This window comes from Rhododendron vialii, chromosome 13a (genome assembly GCF_030253575.1).
Source record: "Rhododendron vialii isolate Sample 1 chromosome 13a, ASM3025357v1".
NCBI classification, from domain to species: Eukaryota; Viridiplantae; Streptophyta; class Magnoliopsida; order Ericales; family Ericaceae; genus Rhododendron; species Rhododendron vialii.
Genome location: NC_080569.1, coordinates 19906750 through 19930385, shown reverse-complemented (window position 1 = coordinate 19930385; position 23636 = coordinate 19906750). Strand labels below are relative to the sequence as shown.

The window sequence follows — 23636 nt, the reverse complement described above, 5'->3', positions numbered from 1 at the left end:
AGCTTGAGCTGAGCTCGAGCTGTTTGGTTCGTAGCAGCCCTAAGTAAGAGTCATATCATCTCAAGCCCACGGACTAGACAGACCAATTTTGGTTGGTGCTAGGCCTTTTTTGGTTCACTTTAATTATCCAATCTATTCACCTTTCAGAGCTCGTTGAAAATATCAATCACACAAATCACATTAATCATACATCCAATGTTGCAACTTTATTTTGTAATTGTTTCTCCGACTGTGGCCGGGGCACATATTATCTCTCCTAGCTTAAGATAAATGTTTTTTAAAATATGATGAACATGATTTTTGAGTTGCTTAATATTTCGATAAGCTCTAAAAAATAAACGATTCCAATCATCAAAGAGAACCTAAGAAAGGCCCACAAACAATCAAAACTCAACTGTTTAGTCCATCAAGTGATTGGGGATGATCGAGCTCCATAAAGTAACAACGGTGATATTGGTACCGAAAAGATAATGTAAAAAAATGTACATCGGCATGTGGGGCCCATTTTTGGTCACACGCAAATAATATAAATCGTTCAATAATTTGAAAAAGCACCCAAAGATTTATTTTCAAATTATTGAACGATTTGGATTATGTGAAATTAAATAAGTAAAAGGTAGCTAATTTGTGTTTGTTTTTACATTGTAGGTTGATAATACTAAAAAGAAAAAGGGAAAGTCCACAGTATACTAGTAGTAATTAGTGGAGTATTATACTCCGTATTGTACTAAATAAAGTAGTTGTTGGCAGTAAATGGAGCCAGTATTTCTGATATAGTATACTCCTCACCTCACTTGGTTTTAGGAGTGTGGGGGTCAGGCGGGGATGGGTTTTTGAGTGGTGGGTGCTGAAGAACAGACCAAGGCAGGTGTGGGGACTCGATCAGTGTTTTGCATTTGCATTTGCTGCAATAGTAGTATTAGATTAGATTAGTTTAGTCAAAAGTGTAGGCAGGGGGGAAGCTGGGAGTGGGGTGTGGGTACTCACACTGTACTGTTGAGTGTGAGACAAAACAGAAAAAAGCAAACCAAACAGCTGCCCCCAACTCCAAATCAACACAATGCTCTAGAAAAAAAAAGGAAGCAGCCTAGCTTCTTTAATTCTTCTTTTTCCATCTCCTCCGGCTGTGCTACAGATACAGAAATTCATTCATTCAACCTACGCGTGGAATCAAGCCATTGTAACCAGCTAGCTGAAGCAAAGGATTTTAACAAGACATTGTGGTAGAGAGAGAGAGAGAGAGAGAATAATAGAGGTAGGTGGGCGGTGGAGTGAGAATTATGGGAGGAGGAGGAGGAGGAGCGAAGCTGAAAAGAGCAGCAAGGAAGATTGTACAGACATGCGGCTCTTTCTCCCGTGGACCTTCTCCCCCTGTTGATCATCATCACCACCACCACTTTCCCTCCACCCACCACACTACTACTCCTGCTGCTGCTGCTGCTGTGAGTCTCTCTCTCTCTCTCTCTCTCTCTCTCTCTCTCTCTCTCTCTCTCTCCTCTCTCTCTCTCTCTCTCGGACTGAGTGAAATTGTGTAACTTTCTCAAGATAAATTGGATGCTGGCTTCAATTTATCACCCAATTCCCACTTATTGAATTCCAAAAATAAAACCCTCTCGCATTTCCCCCTGCCTCCATTTCCTCCTACTTTTCTTTTTGCTCCTATTGTCCTGTTCTCTCTCTCTCTCTCTCTCTCTCTCTCTCTCTCTCTCTCTCTCTCTCTCTCTCTCTCTCTCTCTCGATTTGACGGTTAGGGGATGTCTTACGCGCACCCTCTGATCCGATAAAAGGCAAGGGCATTTACTAGAAATTACTTTGCTTGACCCAAAAATAGAACCTGGTCATGTGGGGAGCAAACTCACTAGTCAACCGGTCAGGGGTTGTCCAGGCCATCTCTCTCTCTCTCTCTCTCTCTCTCTCTCTGAAATTAGTTTTTCAGTTGAAAGCCAAATGTGCGAGCTTTTGGACTTCCCCAGCCCCAGCACTAGAAACCCTCTTGTGTGTGTGTGGGTGCGTGAACAATTTTATTGGTTATTTGAAACTCCAATTGAAGAACTGGGAAATGTGTTCTACACGTGGTTAATTTCATGGAATGGATGTGTATGTGGTACTGTATTGCAGATGCCAGGGGTCTCAGCAACTTCAGGGGAATTAACTTGTGAAGCCCTTTCTTCAACTACTTCTACCAAGGTATCAAAAAGCTTTTATTTGCTTATACCGTAAATATTTACCTACCAGTCTATAAACGTTTTCATGTGTACCTATGTGTGTATGGAATTTCATTTCTCACATTGTAAGGCTTCTCATAATCAAAGTAAATCGACAAGTCTACATACCCAAAATTGAAGATAACATTGTCTCTCATTTTGTTATTGACAAACAACAAACCGCAGAAAACACTGTCCGCACGCTATGTATTCCCAGAGGCCAAAATGAAACTGCTTTCTGTTTGATACTAATCAATTAACACACTAGGGCATTACCACGTGTATCGTTTACTTTTCTTTCTCAATCTAATGCCTACCGTTTTTAACATTTTATTGCTAAATAGTTTAATGTCAAATGGTCTTTCATTCTAGAAGGGAAAAGGAAAAGGAGAAAGAGCTCAACACAAAAAGAAGAAGAAGAGAAAAATGGTGCTAGTGCTGTTCTTTCTTTAATACCTAGTTATGATGTTTCGATTCTCTGCATTTACCAGTAGTCCTTTGCTGGGTGGGTGCCGGTGGTCCTTTTCTTTGCTGTCAATTGTTTTGGCTTTCCATGCGGGGCAATGAATATTCCAACCCCTCCTGTTGAACATGTAAAATTTTGATTTTAGCCGGTACTCTTAAGTCGTTAAACTTGGAAAACTATGATTCAACCCCATGGTTAAAAGTCAAAAGAAAACAACAAAGAAAAAGATAGACTCCACTCTTCTGTTTGTGCAAAGCTTTTCTTTTCTGTTTTTTTTTCCCCTATAAAATCGCTTACCCTCCCAACTGCTTTATTCTGAAATTCATGGAATAATTAATCATGTATGTTTGTGTTTTTGTGCACATCTACATGTTTAGAACAAATACTTGGATAGTTTTAGTAGAATAGAAGGCTTATGCCATACGGCCCATATCCTACAAAATCTATATCTATTAATGGGAAGTTCAAATGCTCAACTATCTGCTTTCACTTCCCAATGAACTCTGCGAGGAAGGGTAACAGTTCTACAAACAGACGGGCTTGAATTAAAACACTTGTTCTTATCCTTTAATGATAAATTCGGATAAAGTTTTGTTCATCACCAAATTGACTTGATGCATGACTAGATTTTCTGTACCATGAACAGTAGGACGGCATCCTTCTAATGAAAGAGCTTATAGGTTTTAAAATTTTCAATGACCTGTTCTTTTCAGGTTCCAATCATGCCTTTGACTCAACTTCTACGGAAAAAAATCATTTTTTTTACTGGGGTTTCCACCTTTTAGTTCTGCATGACCTTATGCTTATGTTTCTTGTGGCAGAATTTGTGTGCAATATGTTTAGATCCCCTGAGTTATGGCACAAGCACTAGCCCAGGACAAGCAGTATTCACAGCCCAGTGTTCTCATGCATTCCATTTTGCTTGCATCTCCTCCAACGTCCGCCATGGTAACGTCACATGCCCTATATGCCGAGCTCATTGGACGCAGCTTCCTCGCAACCTAAACCCACCTTGTTGCAACCAATCAGACCCCATTCTCCAAATACTTGATGACTCCATTGCCACTTTCCGGGTTCACAGACGATCCTTCTTACGCTCTGCCCGCTACAATGATGACGACCCTATTGAGCCTGACTACACCCCTAATCATCCCCGTCTACATTTCAGTTTAATACCAGTCACACTCGCTCATCACAGCTGTCACCAATGCTCACACCAACCCTTGCAAGTGGCACAGCCAAGTTCATACCATTCCCATGGCCTTGTACCACTAAATCACTTGAGCTGCTCTTCATCATTATTAGCAGCACCTCCTGGAGGAAACCACTTTGCACCAACTGTAAAAACTCCTTACTTGAGCAACTCCGGTGGTAGAGCTTATCTTGCTGTAACATTAGCCCATCAGCCGGCAACTGACTTGGTCTTAGTTGCAAGCCCCAACGGCCCTCACTTGAGACTTATAAAGCAATCCATGGCATTAGTGGTTTTCTCGCTTCGACCAATTGATCGTTTGGCGATTGTCACCTATTCATCTTCTGCAGCAAGGGTTTTCCCCCTCAAGCGAATGACATCCTATGGTAAGCGAACAGCGCTGCAAGTCATTGATCGCCTTTTCTACATGGGCCAAGCTGATCCAATTGAAGGGCTCAAGAAAGGGGTAAAGATACTCCGTGATTGCGCCCACAAAAACCCACGATCCTGCATTCTGCACCTATCAGACAGTCCAACAAGATCTTACCATCGGATTGATACAGAAATTTCCATTCCAATCCATAGGTTTCACGTAGGATTCGGCTTTGGCACCTCAAATGGTTTCGTCATGCACGAATTCGAAGAGTTCCTCACCAGAGTATTAGGAGGGGTAATCAAAGAAATCCAGTTGAGGATTGGGGAAGATGCTAGAATTGTGAGGCTTGGAGAACTTAGAGGTGGTGAGGAGAGAAGAATCCCGTTAATTTTAGACGAATCAGGACACGTATGCGTGGAATATAGCTATATCGAAGGCGGGGTTGATGAATGTACGAGGAGAGGGGAAATAGTGGTGGGCATAGGCGATGAAAGAGAGAGAATTGAGGTCACAGAAGCTTCTGATGGCATTCCTGGGAGAAGTAGCAATGTTGAAAGTTTGGATTACCATGACCCTTACCGGGCCAGAAGATGGGCTAAACATTTACACGGGTATAGGCTGTGAGTATTATTGAAGGACGATTCAAGGGTCAGTTTGTTCTCATCCTCCGCAAATATAGTGATCAGGAAGGCTATAATTTTCTCAACCAACATTATTGCTTCTTGCTTAAGGGGATTGATGATGAAATAGTACTATGCATGTGTTTTCTTTTTTTCAAAGTTTCATTTGTACTTAATTTGTCAACACCTAAGATTTACTGGAGTATTATCCAACAACGTTGAATTGTGAAATCAAAGCTCACAGTGCCCCATACTTTTCTTTTCTTTTTTTTCTGAAAATTTGTCACTCCTGGAATTGTGCTACAGTATTAGTTCCATTTGCATGTAACATGTGTTGATAGGAATTCGCGGTGCAAGCAAAGTGAAATATAAGAGCAGAAGAGACTCCTCCAATCAAACCCAAATCTTTTATCTGGCAGTTGGTGTCTCGGGTTAGCTTTTGCGCACCTCGAACTATTTTCTACAGCCTCTCCCACGGCCAATTCACACGCTTACGTGTGCAAGTGAGATGGCCCCAAGAGTTGTTGGCAAGGAAAATCGAATCTGTGACCTTAGGATGGAGCAAACACCTAAGTCTCAAGCCAAGACCACTTGGCCAACCCCCTTGGAATTACATACTTAGGGTGCATTTCCGTTAAGCGTTAAGTTATGCATTACTTCTTGTCGTCCATAAACGTCAAGTTACTTTCACTAAACTTAAAACTGTAGAAAATGTTTGGGTCAGTAGAAGAAAATATGTTGGATGTTTTAGTTTAGTGGAAAACAAATTAACTTTAAAAAAAAAAAAAAAAGTTTAGTATGAACAACTTCATAAAAGCATTAGCGCAAAATTTTTAGTGGAAATGAGGCCTTACTATGGGTGAGATTAAATCAATGATTGAGGTTGAAAAAGAGAGATCCAATGGTTGAGGAAAATTGGAGGCATGGATTTGGCCAAACTAGACTGGAGCATCATAGCCGAATCCTTTTTTTTTTTTTTCACTTTGAATAGTTTTCTGCCACACACTTTCTAACGTAAATTTGATAAATACAGATAGGAGTTGAAAGCTTGATTTCATATAAAGCACCTTCACCGGACCAAAAAAAAATTGAATTAAATTGCCAATTACTATCAACTTTTAGTTGCAACAGTATAGTTTTTTTTTTGGGTCAATATTTTTTTTAGTTTAGTTAGAGCATCCGCAATGAGAATAATCAAAATCGATAACCAAAATGTGCCACGTCAGCATTTGATTATCCATTTAGTTCATAATCAAACTTAACAAACTTGATATCCACATTGGTTATTTTTGTATCTCTATAAAAAAAAACCCCCCTACAATACGCAATGCATCTATGTCCAATTGTAAATGAGTTTCAATCATGCACCCGACCACACCAAATTATTCGTCTCGATGAGACGATTCTAATGTGAGGTGTTTTTTAATTTTTTAGTTTTGAATTTGGTTATTGGGTTTGGCTATTGAATTTTGGTTATTGGTAAAAGTTGTTAGGTTTGGTTATTCAAATGTCAAAATTTGATGAGTTGCTAAGAGGTTGCTAAGTTTGGTTATTACAATGTGAGCACTTTTTTAAGCAAACATTGCTAACTTTAGCAACTTTTTAGTTTTGATTATTACATTGTGGATGCTCTTAGGCCATCCACAGCAGTATAATAAAAAATGGATAATCAAAAGTTGACACATCAGCTTTTGATTATTCACTTAAGAGGTTGCTAAGCTTAACAATATTAAGGTTCACAATGGTCACTTCTAGTCCATAACCAAAATAAAAAGTCCACTACAATTTCACACAATCTATCTTTTCCCCTCTGTTTCCCGCCATTCACCTTCCCTCCATTATGGTTTTTTTTTTTTTTTTTTTGCAAAAATATATCGAACATATGGTGTTCTTTCTATTGTTATCTATCAAAACAACACCAAAACTTTTTTTTTTCTTTCTATTCCTGTAGCCTATATCACAAATCCACCACTCTCTTAAATTCTTAATCTTTCAAAAAAAATCAGATGTGTTCTTGAATTTAGAAAAGAATGCAAGGTTCTTCCTTCTTTTTTTTGCAAGGTTCTTCATTTACTTAACCATAATGAGAGGAACAAAAAAGAATAACCACTTTTTAGTCGAAAAAATTATTATTTTTGCTAAAAAGGGATTAGTTCTCAAAATACTTGGGTAAAAGTAAAAAAAAAAATTTATTTTTCTGATTCCTCTCGTCGAGACAATCAATAACCCATAAAAATTTGGTGCAAAACTAACAAATGCAAAAAAAATTCAAATAAAGACAATTTTCAAATTTAAATTAAGCTCATAAGAATGTAGCCTAAAATAGAAACGGGAAAGAAGAGTGAAATACCTTAATCCGGCAACGATGGGTTAAATTGTAGATGATCGAGAAATATGAGCTTCACTTTTGGAGGAAAAGAAAGAGAAATAGTTTGTGATTGAAGTGAAAAAGATATAGAGCATGTGAAGAAGAGAAAAAGAAAATACTAGCTGAAATACACGTGTATAAAAATTTTAGAACCAATTAACTTATGTGGTGTGGGGTTCACAAATTTTGATTATTGAAAAAGGTTGCTAGTTTTGGTTATCCAAAGCCCAAAATTTGATTATTTCTAATGATGTTGCTAAGTTTGATTATACCATTATGAGCCATTTTTTGCACCAATATTGTTAACTTTAACAACAATTGACTTTTGATTATACCACTGTGGATGGCCTTAGGGGAGGACAAAAATGAAACATTTGTTGGGAAGAAGTTAAGTGGTACGAGTACGGCTCCTTGCATTGAAGCGAGACATTGATTACAACTGAATTTTATCGTACAATCCTAGCAATTTGAGTTCGTACAATTTTGGACTTGTTTTAAAGGGATAGACCTATGATACACACCTCTTAACAAGTGTGTATCGTATGCACCTTTTATATATTTCATTGGATTTGAAATAATCTAACATTAATCGTTCAGTTTTTTAATTAAAAAAAAGACAACCTATCTAACCGGTTATCACTTACTCTATTGTTGAGTTTCTCTTTCTTCTATCTTTAATGTACTTTCAACCGCGGTCCAATATTAATTTGGGTGGACTAGAAATTGAGGTTTTTAAGAATATATATTTTTACTTTCTAAACTGGAGTATTAAATTTAAAATTATGAAAATAATAAAATAATCTAAAACTAATTTAATAAATCAATAAAGTTAGACTGTTCGATATGATCAATTTTTTAATCCAATTTGATCAACATGACATTATTAAATTTTAATATCTTCTGATACGTATTTGTCAATATCCGATAATTTTTTATTCTAGTAACAATGTTGAATATCGTAAGACTTGATATCGTAATGGTTTAGATCAATCATTCTAACAAAAAATAAAAAAATAAAACTTAAGTTAAAATTGGTTATACTTTTGACAGCCCTACTCAACCCATTTAACCTGAAAGATCAAACCCAAATCCTTGTCTTCAGACAATTGAATAATTAATTTTTTAGTGAACTCTCATTTATTCACGAAAAATTGGAGGGATTTTGATTTTTTGGATTAAATTTTTTAGAGAGAGAATTTGATTTGGAGAAATATTTTGAGAGGAAATTGCAATTATATTAAAAAATTTGGGTATAGTACTTACTTTTTGGTGAATTTCTTATATGAAAATTTTGAGCGAGAATTTCATTTTTAGTTTAAAATTTTGAGGTATTGTATAGGGAAAAATTAAAATTTCAAAAAAATAATGGATGGAATTGAAAATTAAGATAATATGGTGGAAATTTTAAAATTTTAAAAAATAATGTGGCAGAAATTAAAAATAATTTTAGTTTAAATTTCGTACAACACATTGTGCTAAAGTAACGACAATGTATGGTATTGTTATTGAATTTTTGATTTTTTAGACATGTATTTTGCTTGGGTATAATTATTATTGATTGTGATACAACATATTTTGGTCTTATTACCGAATATTTTAATCGATTTCTTTTGGTACAACATGTTGTTGTAAGAAAACGTCAATTTATGGTATTGTCATAACAATTGTGGTTTGTTATATAATTTGTGGTATTTACATATGTTTTCTTTTGATACGACACGTTGTGGTAAGAAAATGACAATTGTAGGTGTAGTCATAACAATTGTGGTTATTTTATAAAATTTGTGGTATTTTACAAATATTTTTGGCTTGGATATAACAATTGTTGATTCTGGTAAGACATATTTTGATTTTGCTACGGAATATCATACGAGTCGAAGAATTTTTTGTATGACTCATTGTAATAAGATAATGCCAATTTATGGTGTTGTTATAATATTTATGGATAACATTATTTAATTTTGATATTGTACGCATATATTTGGTTGGGGTACAAATATTATAGATTCTGGCATGAATAATTATGGTTACACAATAATAATATTTTTTAATTATGGATAACCTGCTAATGACCTAAATTTTAAAGTACAAGTCGTAACTAGTATCATAAATATGCATTAGAAAATCAAAAATCGGCATAATGAAAATCACAAATTGTCATAATTTAGATATACGGTAGCAATCGTTTGGGGAGTAATTTTTGGCTTTATGATAAAATAGTTTTGGCTAATTTACACTAAACTCCCCTGCGATTTTTGACGAATACATGGCGCCCCCCGACTTTTCAAATTATTACACCGGCCTACCTTGAATAGGAATGACTTAGCTCAATTAGTCCACTCCGTTAGTCTTCCGTTAGATTCTAGGTTTCTGGCCTTTAAAAAGATTCAATATACTCTCCAACCAATTTATTTTCAAAAAGTGTTAACTCCTTAGTATGGATTCGCAAGAGAAAATTTAAGGGCAAAATGAAAACTAAAAAAAGTATATATATATTTTTTTGAGATTGGAATCTTGGGATTCCCAAATCCAACGGAAGACTAAGAGAGTGGATCTAATTGAGCTAAGTTATCCCCATTTCAGGGAGGCCGATTGTAATAACTTGATATGTTTGGGGTAGTGTATTTGTCAAAAATCTTAGAGGAGGTTGGTGTAAATTACCTAATAGTACTAATATATTACTTAAATTATTACAAAGCATTGACGCTAAGTCGCTAATTAAACCGACCTCTCTCTTGACAACAAAGCCAAGGGCTGAAGGGCATAGTTGTAAGCGAATCTATTGTAGCACTCAACGATTTGTACAATTGAATAAACCCCAAGGCCAAGGGCTTGGTGAATCTTATGGGTAGCTGGCAACTCATCACTTGGACTTTTCAGATATCCAATACATTTTCTTCCACTAATTCAATACGTTTTCTATAATTTTTAGTTTAGTGGAAACAAATTGACTATAAATAACTTACCAGAAATGCTGGCTCTATTTCGCTAAGGTTCTTATTTTTTAAGTATTTATTTTTCACTTTACGAGATAGACCATCCTCACAATACATCACATTTAATTCAGAAAATAAGTGCTTATTTGAAAAATAAGTAATTATTTTAGTTAGTGGAACACATTTGTACCGTTCATATTGATAATTGATGGTTCAAATCTGTTGAATTTTTTATTTCCGATAAAAGATTAAAAATAAATCAGGACCATTGAAAACGCTAATCGACGATTGCGATAACTTGAACTGCACCTCTGCTGTCCAAACTTGGACCGTAGTCAAACCAAAATCCCTCCCCCCACCGCATGTGGTGGTTCAATTTGATGGGCAGCGCAGGCAGTCGTTGTCGTTGAATTTGCGCATAGTGTGGTTCATTCCCTTGTTGTTTTCTTAGGCTGCGTTCTTTTAAACTTAATTTAAATAACTTGATTTGCCATTATTTAATTTTTGTTTTGCATTCGTTAGTTTTGTGCCAAACTTTTGTAGATTATTGATTCGTCTTGACGAGAGGAATCGAAAAAGTAAAAAAAAAATTATTTTTACCCAATTATTTTCAGAAATTACCATTTTTTTCTCAAAATACCTTAAATTATTTCACTTTTTTTTGCTAAAAAGTAGATATTTCTCAAAAATATTTGGGCAAAAGTAATTTTTTTTTACTTTTTTGATTTTTCTCGTTGAGATAAATCAATAATCCATAATAATATGATGCAAAACTAAAAAATATGAAAAAAATTCAAATAATCACAAAACAATTTTATTTTGGGTAAATTTCACTGACCTCTCCTGAGGTTTCTGACAAAGACAGAAACCTCCCTCCACGTTTCTGAAATTGCACTGTCGTCCCCTCTGCTTCTATTGTCTGTTGCACTTTACCCTAGCCGTTTGGTTGACGTTATGGAAAGCAACTAACAGTGATGAGGTCAGCATGGAACAATTTGTAAATGCCAATTTTACCCATGGGACCCACAGGTCTAACCTTTCCCCCCTTTTCTCTTTTCACCACATCCAACTGGTACCTATCTCCCGCCAAGAACTCCCATTTATATATTAAGAGATAAGAAGCCCTCCATTCTCTCTTCACATGTGATTTTTTTTTTTTTTGTCTTTATTCACATTTTTTTTCTTATTTATTAGTTTTGTGTCAATTTTTTTGTGACTTATTGATTCGTGTGCACTTTACCCTAGCCGTTTGGTTGACGTTACGGAAAGCAACTAACAGTGATGAGGTCAGCATGGAACAATTTGTAAATGCCAATTTTACCCATGGGACCCACATGTCTAACTTTTCCCCCCTTTTCTCTTTTCACCACATCCAACTGGTACCCATCTCCTGCCAAGAACTCCCATTTATATATTAAGAGATAAGAAGCCCTCCATTCTCTCTTCACATGTGATTTTTTTTTTTTTGTCTTTATTCACATTTTTTTTCTTATTTATTAGTTTTGTGTCAATTTTTTGTGACTTATTGATTTGTGTAAAAAAAAACTATCTTTTTACTTATTTTTGTCTTTTCAAAAGAAAATTATGAGTTTCGATCATTTTTTTTTACTTTTTTGATTTTTCTCATCAAGATAAATCAATAAGTCACAAAAATTTGACACAAAACTAACAAATGTAAAAAATTAAAAAAAAACAAAAAAAAAACACTCTCGACTTTTAATCCGAACCTAGCCCAAGCCAATTACTAATTAAACCAAGTCCAAAATGCAAAGAACTGAACTCGGGCATACATATGCGAAATGGACAAATTTTGCTTGAGCAAAGCAACTTACCTTTAAATTTTGCTCGAGCAAAGTAGCTTACCTTCACAAATTTTGCTCGAGCAAAGCAACCTCTCTTTTCTCTTCCCGCGTATTGGTTGTTCGGCTAACTTGGCTTATTTTTTTATCTTTATTCAAAAAAAATTTCGCATTTATTAGTTTTTCGTCAATTTTGGGGGGATTATTGCTTCGTCATGATGAGAGGAATCTAAAAGGTAAAAAATTACAATCGAAACCTAATTTTTTTGAATAAAGACAAAAATAAGCCAATAAACCAATTTTTTTTTCATATTTATTCAAAAAAATTTGAATTTCGAACGTAATTTTTTACTTTTTAGATTCATCTTATCATGAAGAAGTAATAATCTCAAATCAAATGACAAAAAACTAACAAATGCGAATTTTTTTTAAATAAGGGAAAAAAATAAGCCAAGTGACTTATTTAGCCGAACAACCCGGTACAAGTACAAACTCTAGATCGGTGAGATGCATCACAGCAATGCACGTGTGCTTTTTGCAACCTTGCACACTTTTCCTAAGTCCTGTAGCTTTTCCCCTTTTATTCGTTTTTTTATTCATTACTAATACATGGGCAGAAACGTAAAGCCACATTTCTTTAACGAACGTTAGCCAACAAAAAGCAGAGGGAAGGACAATGCAATTTCTGATCAAAAAAAAAGGACAGTGCAATTTCAGAAACGTGGAGGGAGATTTCTATCTTTGTCAAAAACCTCAGGGGAGGTAAATAAAATTTACCCTTTTATTTTAAGTTTAAGTTTAAGTTTAAAAGAACGCATAACTTGTCTTTTTGCCTTCCCCATTACCGTACAATTTCAAAGCTTTTCTCTTTTCACACCACACCGTCATCTCTCCAAAGTAAGTAAGGAAGTAGTAGGAGTAAGTAGTACTTAGTTTTATATAGTATTACTGTAATTAAATAAATACTATTACTCCACTCACATCATTATCAATCCCAATCAGCCGTTTTTCCCTTGGCCCTTTTTTGCTTTTCCTTTTGGCAATCGACTACTGATATCCTCCTAGTGATAATCAGCGCCCCCCTCCCCTCTCTCTCGCTCTCTCTCTCTCCAATTGTTTGTTTTCAAGTCTTTGTGCTGTTCCAGGGGTTGGAATTCGGCACAGATGTATCCCTGCAGATTGTTTCAGCCCCATCTCAAACCAATCGCTTCTCAAAACCAAGAGGAAGAAGACCATAACATTCCTGGTGAATCTGCCGCTATCGTCTCCAATCAGAAGCAGCAGCACAAAGGGGACCCATGCCTCGTCCTCACTTCAGATCCCAAACCTCGTCTCCGCTGGACTTCTGACCTCCACGAACGATTCATTGACGCCGTTACTCAGCTTGGTGGCCCCAGCAGTTAGTATCTTATTCATTTCCCCCACCTTCATTTATTTTAGTATTTGATTTCCTCGCACTCTTAACAGTAGTACCTTTTTTTTTTCATTTTCCTCTATAAATGTTTACAAGCTCTTAGAGCATCCACATTGTAATAAGCAAATTGATATGGATAAGCAAACTTAATAACAATGCTAAAAAAATACCTCACATTGTAATAAGCAAAGTTACAAGTCTTTTAGCAAATAATCAAATTCCATCCATTCCATAACCAAACTTAACAACTTTTACCAATAACCAAAACTCAATAATCAAACCTAATAACCATACTCAAAATTAAAAAACTAAAAAACACCCCACATTAGAATCGTCTCATCGAGACGAATAATTTGGTGTGGTCGGTGATTAAAACTCGTTTGCAATTGGACATAGATGCATTGCGTATTGTGGGGTTTTTTTTTATAGGGATGCAAAAATAACCAATATGGAGGTAAGATTTGTTAAGTTTGATTATGAACTAAATGGATAATCAAATGCTGACGTGACACATTTTGATTATTAAATTTGATTATTCCCATTGCGGATGCTCTTACAGGTAATAAAGGACCAAATCCCGCTAAAATCGACCAACAAAATAGAGTGATGGACCAATAGAAATTGAAATAATGAGTTTTGGCGAGAAATAAAAAATGGGTCAATAAAAACCCTCTTCATTTCTCATCCTTTATAGTTATCAGATAAGTGACAGGGTTCTCTATTCTATTTCTTGCAATTTTTTTTCCAACCAAACAATTTAAAAGGGGCTACTAGTGTCTGTCTGCTCTCCGCGGATCTTTCGGATAAATTGCTGTCATTAATGGGGCTTTAAGTTGTTTGGTAATGTAAGTGTCATTAACAATTCAAAAAAAATAAGGAGTTTTTAAATATCCATCGTCAGCCCTCATACCACGTAAGTATTCATCCAGGCCATTTGAACGGTTATGTTTTCATCATTTTCACTTGTGAAATACCTTGTCTGCCCTTAGTTGATGATACATATAAATATGCATAAACATTGTTGCCAATTAGGTGGCATGTAATGAGGACTTATATAAGTATAGTTTCCTAATTAAGTGGAATTTGATTGATGATTTGAAAAGGAAGGGAGAAAATTGAAATCTTTGTTATCTTTTTTCAATCTAAACCATTCTCTCTCCTTAATTTCGTGAATTTTTGTAAATTGGTCGTATCATATTTCTAAACTTATGTGTGTATGATTCAACCAAACAAAAATTCATTTTTTTTTTATGAAATATTTTCGCAAAATTATCATGAAACATATTTTTCGAAATATGATGGATTGTCAAATCGACCATGTTTTTCGTGAATACCAAACCAAACCAAACCAAACCAAACTAAGCTTTATGTCCCAATCACTTGGGGTCGGCTACATGAATCATTTTCCTTCATTGAGTTCTGTCAAGGGCTATTTGTTCACACAAATCCATTATACTCATATCTTTGCGCACTACAGCATCTAATGTCAATTTAGGTCTACCCCTCCCGTAGCATTGTTACCCAAAGCTATCATATCCGCTCTCTTAACTATTGTATCTTTTGGTCTACGGTAGATAGGGATGGCATTCGGGGCAATTGGGGCGGATATGGGGATTTCCGTCCCCGATCCCCGAAACCGATATACCATCCATATCCGTCCCGATAACTGAACAGGGAGGGGAAAAAGGAACCATAACCGATCCATTCGGTTTTCGAGTAATCCCCGAACTGAATGGGTAACCAAACCAAATCAAGAAAAGAGAAAAAAACCCCAACATTCAGTCATTATTCACAGCAATATTTCTTCAAAAAAAAGAAAAAAAATCACAGCAATATAAGTGAAAACAATTGATCGGCGACGATGGAGGAAATATAAGTGAGAGAGAGAATCGCGGCCTTAGTTGATCAGAGAAGATGGAGGAACGAAGATCGGAGAAGATGGAGGAAATCGGATCGGCGAAATTGAGAGGAATAGATACCAGTGAAGTTATTGAGCTTGGGTTGGCTTGAGCACGATCGGTGAAGAACTCGGATTGAGCACAATCGGCGAATGCCTCTTTCGCCCTGGTTTCGAGAGTGGATGCCATGAAGGAAAGCTTTGTTGAGCCGACTTGACCATTGATTTACAGAAAAGGGTTAAACTGTTTAGAGAGAGAGAGAGAGAGAGGCGGCGAGAGAAGGATATGTGGAATTGGAGACCTAACATCGTGTATTCGTGTTATATATACAAATGGCATTCTGTAATTTCTAGGTTTTAGAAGGGGTAATTATGTAATTTCTAGGTTTCAGTTATTTCGGTTCGGTTCGGGTAGCAGATGAACCATAACCGAACCGATATCCATTTGGTTATCCAAGGCTTCAACCATACCCATATCCATGGGAAAAATTTCGGTTATGGTTCGGGGAAAATTTCGGTTATCGGTTCGGGTACCCATCGGTTCGGTCCAAATTGTCAATCCCTAACGGTAAACATGCCCAAACCACCTTAACCTTTTTCTCTCAACTTCTCCCTTATAGTTGCTACACCACCTACATCTACCATTTTACGAACCGTTTCATTTCTAATCTTGTCTTGTCTAGTCTTACCACACATTCACTTCAACATTCTCATTTCCGCTACACTCGTCTTGCTTACTTGTTGTTTCTTAATAGGCCAACATTCTGTCTCGTAAAGCATCACTGGTCTGATGGCAGTTTCATAGAATTTTTCCTTCAATTTTGTGGATACCCTCTTATCACATAGTACACCAGTAGCGCTTCTCTACTTGAGCCACTCCACTTGGATCATATGGACATCATAGGCAATCTCTCCATCTATACTAATAATCGAGCCTAAGTATCTAAAATGATCACTCTTTGGTATCACCTGGTCTTGGATCATCACTCTTTCTTCATGCGCACTGCTGGTACCACTAAACTTGCACACTATATGCTCAGTTTTACTCCTACTGATCCAAAAATCCTTTGACTCTAATGCTTCCCTTCAAATTTCTCGTTTCGTATTAACTCCTCTAGCGGTTTCATCTACGAGGATAATGTCATCTGCAAACATCATATGCCATGGGATATGCTCCTGAAATTGTCTTGTTAATTCATCCATAACTAAGGCAAAGAGGTACGGGCTCAAGGCTAACCCTTGATGCAATCCTACGGTGATTGAAAATTCACTCGTTTCCCCTGCTGGTGATCTAATGGTAGTGACGGCACCTTCATACATGTCTCTAATCACCTCGATATACCCTTTGGTAGTGCCCTTTCTCTCTAGAACCCACCATAAGATATCTTTAGGCACCCTATCATAAGTCTTTTCCTAGTCTATGAAAACCATATGGAAATCCTTCTTATTTGCTTTGTGTTTTTCTACCAATCTCCTGAATAGGTAGATAACTTCCATGGTTGATCTTCCAAGCATGAACCCAAACTGTTTCTCTAACACCGTCGTCACCATCCTCAAACGATGCTTATTAACTCTTTCCTACAACTTCGTTGTATGACTCATCAATTTAATACCTCTATAGTTCTTGCAGCTTTGAATATCCCCTTTATTCTTATAGATAGGTATTAAGGTGCTCTTTCTCCATTTGTTGGGCATCTTCCGAGTCATAATAATCTTGTTGAACAACTTTGATAACCAAGTCACCCTCAGGTCACCTAGACTTTTCCACACTTCAATAGGGATACCATCTGGTGTCTTTCATGAATACACCATGATTTATTTCAATTTGAATCGAACCAAAACAAATTACGATTTAATGAATACACCATGATTTATTTAAAAAGTACATATCCGGGCCATGATTTCATGAACGAAACGGAATACACCATGATTTAATTGAAAAAACATGAATAAACCATGAATACACAAACCAAGAATAAAATAAATCATGAAATACATAAATAAATCATGAAATCTTAAACAAATAAACCATGAAATACCTAAATAAATCATGAAATACAAAAATAAACCATGATCCATGCATCTTCTGCCACCGTCGCCGCCTCCACCACCACCACCGGTGACCTCTTCGCCGTCAAATCCGCTGAGATCTCCCGCTCTAGCTTATTACAAAAAGAGCAATAACTTCTCTCCCAATTGAAATTCCCCCCCCCCCCCCCCCCCCCCCCCCCCATAGTGATAGGTAGCGAAAGTCTGCTTGAACAAAGTCTCAAACCCAATTGAGCCAGATATTTTGGGCGGTGATCTCAGCCTTTTTGCTCCAGGAGTTGAACTTGTTGAGAATAGATTCCATTGGAATGGTATTTGGCCTCTGATCTATGGGCCGCTGCTCGCCTTGCGCCTCCCATTGACTGAAGAAGTAGCAGAGGACGGCAGCACAGAGGATGGCAAGGATGTACGGTGAGGGGAGTTGGGTGACTGGATGTGTGAGAGAAGAGAGAGAGGGATTTCAAATGAATTTTAACTGATATGGGAAGCTTTGAATGGGAGAACGAGATTTCAGGGGTTGTGAGGGTTTCAAGTTGATATGGAAAGCATGACTTTAGGGATTTGGTAGGTGTAGATATCCATAAATTACGGCACATGACCTCCGAAGTTATTTTTCAGTCACAAAAATCATTGCCTATATAGGCTCCTAAAAAACAAATAAATCCCATAAATATAGTCCTAGAAGGGTAAGATGGGTTTTTCAAAATTAGAGAATGAAAACATAACCTGAAAAACGGGATGGAAACTTACGTCGGGTATGGGTTGAGGATGAATCTTTAAGTAGTTATGTGTCATTAGATCTGAGCATACTACACTGATGTTACTTCCATTCTGGCATAAGCCTTTAAGGCTCCGTTCAATTGTTGGGAATATTGTGTGGAAAATATATTCTTAGAAAAATTTGAAATTAAGTGAAATAAAGGAAAAATAAACTTATTTTCGAGTGTACGCTATGTTGACAAAGAACTTTGTAGAAATATTAAAATTACTTTTCTTTTGCAGATCTATTTGAAGGGAAGTGTTTCCCGATGGAAAAAATAGAACTGTGGGTCCCAAAAACTTTCTTGATAACTGAACACTAATAAACTTTCTTGATAACTTTCTTCATTTTTCCATGCTTTTCGTCCAACTGAACAGGCCTAGTGCTTCCTTTTACTCCCTCAGTTTCCCAATTATTGGTTGGACCACAAAAAATAAGGCACTTGGGTAATTAAATTTGTGAATCATTTAAAACAAATTTCTGAAGGTCTAGTCGAAATCTTTTGTTTGGTAGTCGAAATCTTTTGTTTGGTAGAACATTGTATATTTATTCCTAGAAATACATTATTGGTTGATCTGGTCATGAACAGGATTACGCAAATGGGCCAACAATTGAGATCGGATGAGTGCTATCTCTTTTGAAATTCTTCAGTGGATAATTTATTCGCAGAGCATCCTATTGTTTCAAATATTATTCTTTATTAATTTGATTGTCTGTGATGCCTTTTCTGTTGGTTATGAAACTTATGATTGCAATCAGTTTGATTGTTAGATATCCCAACGAATGCTTGATAAAAAAAAAAATACTTAAATCCGTCAGTGTAAATTTGTTGCATGGTTGCTATATAATGAGTATGCGGATTTTTTCTGACAATAAGTTAACACCAAACCACATTTTATCCTGACTCCCATACCTGAGTCCATGTAACATTGGGCATTGCTTGGAAGTTGAACATTTAATATGGTGATTCCATATCTCGTGGAATCATTTGATAGTATTTCCTCTTTGAATGAATGGACCGACAGTTTGAGATTAGGCCAAGGTACTGATAATTTCAATGCTTTGAAATATCCTCACTCTAAGCCACCAGGCCACATGTCAAGTGGCGGTGGCTCCCAACACACCAAGTTTAAAAATTGCTATGATTTTATATAATTGATTTTTAACCCCCAAATTTTGTAGGCCTGCCACCACTAGATTTTTTTCATGATGTTCGTCCTATAATTTTTGTATAAAGGAAACAAAAAGTGGTCCAAAACCTAATTTCATTGACTAAGTTGTATATCTATAAACTTGGGGTATTATCAAAGAAACTAAGCTACATACTTTGAATTCACCTGATGTAGTTAAATGGCTCACATGACTCACCAAGTAAGAGAAACTGCATATTAAATTTCAGTTGCCAAATTATAAGCTCAATATTTCTAAGCCTCCTGAGTTTCAAACTTTGACTAAAACATTTCAGAGTTGTGTCAAGTGTTGAATCAAACAAGCAAATCCACAAATTGTCTCACTGTCGGCAGATATAGTTGTCTTGTATTGAGTTTGCTCGTGTCAAGGGCTACGGCGAAGCGTTTATTTTCATTTATGGAACTTGTGAAGACTAGATTGTGCAATAGGATTTAGGTTTTGGATTTTGGTGTCAATTCTATCATCGATGCTTTTAATGTTAGTGCACAATTCAAGATGCCTCACTTTAGTGGATACATCGAGTTAGACTACTATTTTTTGGTACTTTACCTGCATATGAGATACAACGTTTACTATATAGGTTTTGGCACGCTATTTCGATTTTTTTTAAAGTGAATAAATGTTCATGATGTAAGTCATTTTCCATTTTAGCATACATGATCACCCCCACTAGGTTAAAAATCTAGATCCGTCCCTGACTATAACATAGCCTTGTAAGTCACACATAGGTTCCCACTGAGCATCAAGAGGCTTCCCTGGCTTCCCACTAGGTTAATCTGGCCCATCTGATGCTTATCAAAAAATAAAAATATTTAATCTGGATTCTGGCCCATGTGAGTGTATGAGTTACAATAGGAAGGATATCTTGACTGGGCTGCTCTGATTTTTTTTATCGTCAAGAGAGAAAAAGCATGGTGTTTAAGGCATTCCCGGGTCTCCTAATTTGATTGGAGATGGAATAGTGTATGATTTCTGGGTCAAGGCTGCTTCCATAAGTATATACATGTATTCTATCGTAGTGAAATATGTGTCAGATGATAGAACCTTTTTCCATTTACCATTTTATATTCTTGTGGGCCGGGTTTTCATGAGACCAAATGTTGTATTAGAAGTTCCTTCAGTGTTTGTCAAAGTTCAAATTCATTCAAGTCATGAGCTCTCTCATCACTTAAGCACTTCTCGTCCGGGTCATATTATGCCAAAACCTACATGTCTCTCAATTTGTCTACTTTTTATTGGAGTGCGATTGGCTTAGGAATGGTGCTGAGACACATTATAGGCTTTCAATTTTTGTTTGATGATCAAAGATGTAGTTTGAGCTTTGTAAAATTTGAATGTTCTAGATTCTTTGGCTTTTCTGGTGGCTTTCATAACCTCAAGCCCGTTAATTGGGATAATCTAGCTGGTCTGTACTCCAATGTTTATGTGAACCGCAGAGATTGGTTCCTCCTGTAGTTGACATAGACTCGGTCATTACTGGTTTTTTCATTGCTGAAACTTCTTGGTTGGTCTTTATCATCTGTATACCTACTGTTTGTATGTCTCATGTTAATGTAAAACTTTGTTGGGCAACTTTGTGAAGGATCACGTTATTATAGCTTCACGAGTTTACTTGTTCATGGATGAGACTACAACAACAGAACCCATGTAGTCTCCAATCATTGGGGGTATGGGCGGGGGAGAATTGGAGACAGACCTAACCTTTGGCAATATGCACAAAGTGGTTGCTCTCAAAATACCACTGAAACAGTGGCCCCCCATACCTGTTTTGCTGTGGAACCATGCCCTCAAATCAAAGCCGAATGGCATCAAAGACGGCTGGCCTAGGGACCCAATTCAATTTATGTGCATATTACCGTGCTTCCTTTATTGATAATCAGGCTAAGTCCAACGCTCTCTAGTTTGACTTGTTAATCAGCCAATGCTGAATTGCAGTTTGAGCCCAGTCTGTTTGGACTGGTGATCAAGTCAAAAGTGCTTACTTACAGCAAGATGAGTAGTTGTTCAAGAGTTGTGCTTTTCTTAATAGTCTGAAAACTACTATGATGATTCTTAGGTTTTTCGAGTCTATAATATGTGACTGCGTTCTTATTCTTACATTGCATTATCAAAACATGCAGAAGCTACACCAAAGGCTATAATGCGGACAATGGGTGTAAAGGGACTGACTCTTTTCCACTTGAAGAGTCACCTCCAGGTTTGTTACCATTGTTAACTATCTGGTCTTTTATGCCACTTGACAAATGCACGGTGCTTGGTATGGAAGTGACTCTAACCAAGTTACTTAGCTGTGATGTTTCTTGCTGTGCTACAGAAATACAGACTAGGTAAGCAATCTGCGAAAGATTTGGGTGAGCCTTCTAAAGATGGTAGGTTTATTTCTATTACATACTGGGTAAGCGACCTTTCATCTTTATTGGCCTTTCGGTTGATTCAATTTTTTACCACTGAATCATAGGACTCTCAGCTTCTCACCTTGTGGAAAGACCTTATACCAGTAATTCTTCTCCAAGCTTGCCAACTTCTGATATGAATGAGTAAGACAGAACTCGTGTTCTCTTCAATTTTCTTTTCCTTGGAGAGCATTATAGTTGCTGCGTAAGTGTCAAGCTTTATTGCCATGCTTGAGATTTCTAGATCTCTGAGGGAAAAATACCATGTTCAGGGGTTATGAAGTCAAGGAGGCATTGAGAGCACAGATGGAAGTACAAAGTAAACTGCATCTGCAAGTTGAAGTAAGTTATTTGTTTGGTGTTCCTCAAAAATACTAGTAGAATTGTAGAGCTGGTTGTAAGGTGATCTTTTGATTTCCTCCAATGATAGAGAGCATGGTTAGTTAATGACTTGCTATTTTGAGACAGTTTCCTTGACCCAAAAAAAAGTTAGTCATGAATGCACTTTGTAATTCTCAATCTAGTATAAGTTGCAGAACTCACTGTTCCTTTAGGATCGTAATGCACTTGGTCCAGAATGGTTTTCCAAGTTTCCCGACTCTGTCAAACATATTGTTGTGTAGGCTGAGAAGCACTTGCAGATACGCCTGGAGGCAGAACAAAGATATCTGGCCATGCTGGAAAGAACATGCAAGATGCTCGCTGATCACATTATTGGAGCTGCAATGACAGAGATTGAGAAACAGAATAATGAAGAATTGGGAACAGCGGCACCAGCAAGTTGCTCCCACAGTCCTCTGGGTTTTTACCGGGAAGAAGTAATACCTGGAATCCATCCCCAATCCCACAGGGCTGATTGTTCCACTGAGAGCTGCCTGACCTCACATGAGAGTACTGCGGGATTACCTCTCCAAGGATCCCCACCCAGAGGGAAGAGACAGATGCTAAACATGGACTCAACCACCACATCTCCGATTTGGGGTGAATCAGGGATGACAATGCAAGTTGTTCAAGTTAGTTCCATGGAATCACTCGGTATGGGTAAATATTTTAATTGATGGGACCTTGTTACAATCAGAGAAATTTGTACATGTTTACTTACTGCTTCGTTACCACCTCAAAATGGAAGTGCCAGTGTGGTCTAGTCTGCAAAAACACAAGTATTTGTACCCTAGTTAACTTCTCTTAAGCTGTAAATTTTAGCCCAGCTAACATTTTAGCGATAGCAAAGACACTGCTTTTCTACTGATTTTTGCCAATGTGGTCTACTCTGCTCTTCTCCTTCTGGTTTTCAGGTCAAAGGCTCCAACTTTAGTTCTCTATGTCCTTGAATTTGATCCAGCTTGAGGTGGAAGACGAAATCTAGTTCAGGCCAGGAGTAAATGGAAGAATTTTTTTTTTTGGATCTGGAGTAAATGGAAGATAATTCAAGGAAAAACCAAGTCTTCTGAAACAAAATTTCACGTTTCGCTACTTTAGATATCTTGGGTGGGGTAGATGTACAAGATTGTACTGTCTTGTTCGCTCTCTGAGGAACCCTTCTCCATCTTCATTTCTTTTTTTCTAGGCTGTGCCTTGTATTTGAGAGACGGATCCAAAATAGGCCAGATTATAGACCGTGAAGATCTCGCCTGATGCCAAGCCAAGTCCGCCGTCGGATATCCAACTCTCCGAGTAGCTGTAATTGTCCAGCTGGGTCTGGAAATGTTGCCTCATCTCTCTTGAGGATCATAATCATAGTACAGTACAATTGTGGAGGAGATTGGGACCCCACCTGATCCCCTCCCCACATATCCAAACGGTTTGACCAGGAGATTCATTGGCTGACCGAATGCATCTTCATTGCTGATAAAAAAAAATAAAAATGCATCTTCATTAATCATTGCCTAAATAATCATTTCCCCACCTAAGTTGTATTCACAGCAGCCACCTTTTATATTACAAAATAATGGACTATGGTTTCATTGAGAC

At 37.0% G+C, this 23636-nt stretch overlaps 2 protein-coding genes and 1 non-coding gene across 4 annotated transcripts; 2 read left to right on the top strand and 1 right to left on the bottom strand.

The window, feature by feature from the left end:
• The first annotated feature begins 815 nt into the window (after positions 1-815).
• On the top strand, positions 816-5108 carry LOC131313351 (E3 ubiquitin-protein ligase WAV3-like). 2 transcript variants are annotated; one of them, XM_058341617.1, is made up of 3 exons: positions 816-1442; positions 2119-2187; positions 3492-5108. In XM_058341617.1, the coding sequence occupies exons 1-3, from the start codon at positions 1281-1283 to the stop codon at positions 4860-4862; spliced, it is 1602 nt and encodes a 533-aa protein (XP_058197600.1). In that variant the 5' UTR covers positions 816-1280; the 3' UTR covers positions 4863-5108. The 2 variants fall into 2 exon arrangements, with proteins under 2 accessions (XP_058197600.1, XP_058197602.1); XM_058341619.1 differs by lacking the exon at positions 816-1442 and having other exon boundaries at positions 2131-2633.
• Positions 5109-12888: 7780 nt separating this feature from the next.
• On the top strand, positions 12889-22924 carry LOC131313350 (protein PHR1-LIKE 3-like). Its single transcript, XM_058341616.1, has 6 exons — positions 12889-13360; positions 21393-21469; positions 21587-21641; positions 21731-21809; positions 21938-22007; positions 22289-22924. The coding sequence occupies exons 1-6, from the start codon at positions 13126-13128 to the stop codon at positions 22721-22723; spliced, it is 951 nt and encodes a 316-aa protein (XP_058197599.1). The 5' UTR covers positions 12889-13125; the 3' UTR covers positions 22724-22924.
• On the bottom strand, positions 21037-21144 carry LOC131315386 (small nucleolar RNA snoR100). The gene has a single exon (XR_009196720.1). It is a non-coding gene; the product is annotated as a small nucleolar RNA snoR100 (small nucleolar RNA).
• Positions 22925-23636: the final 712 nt, after the last annotated feature.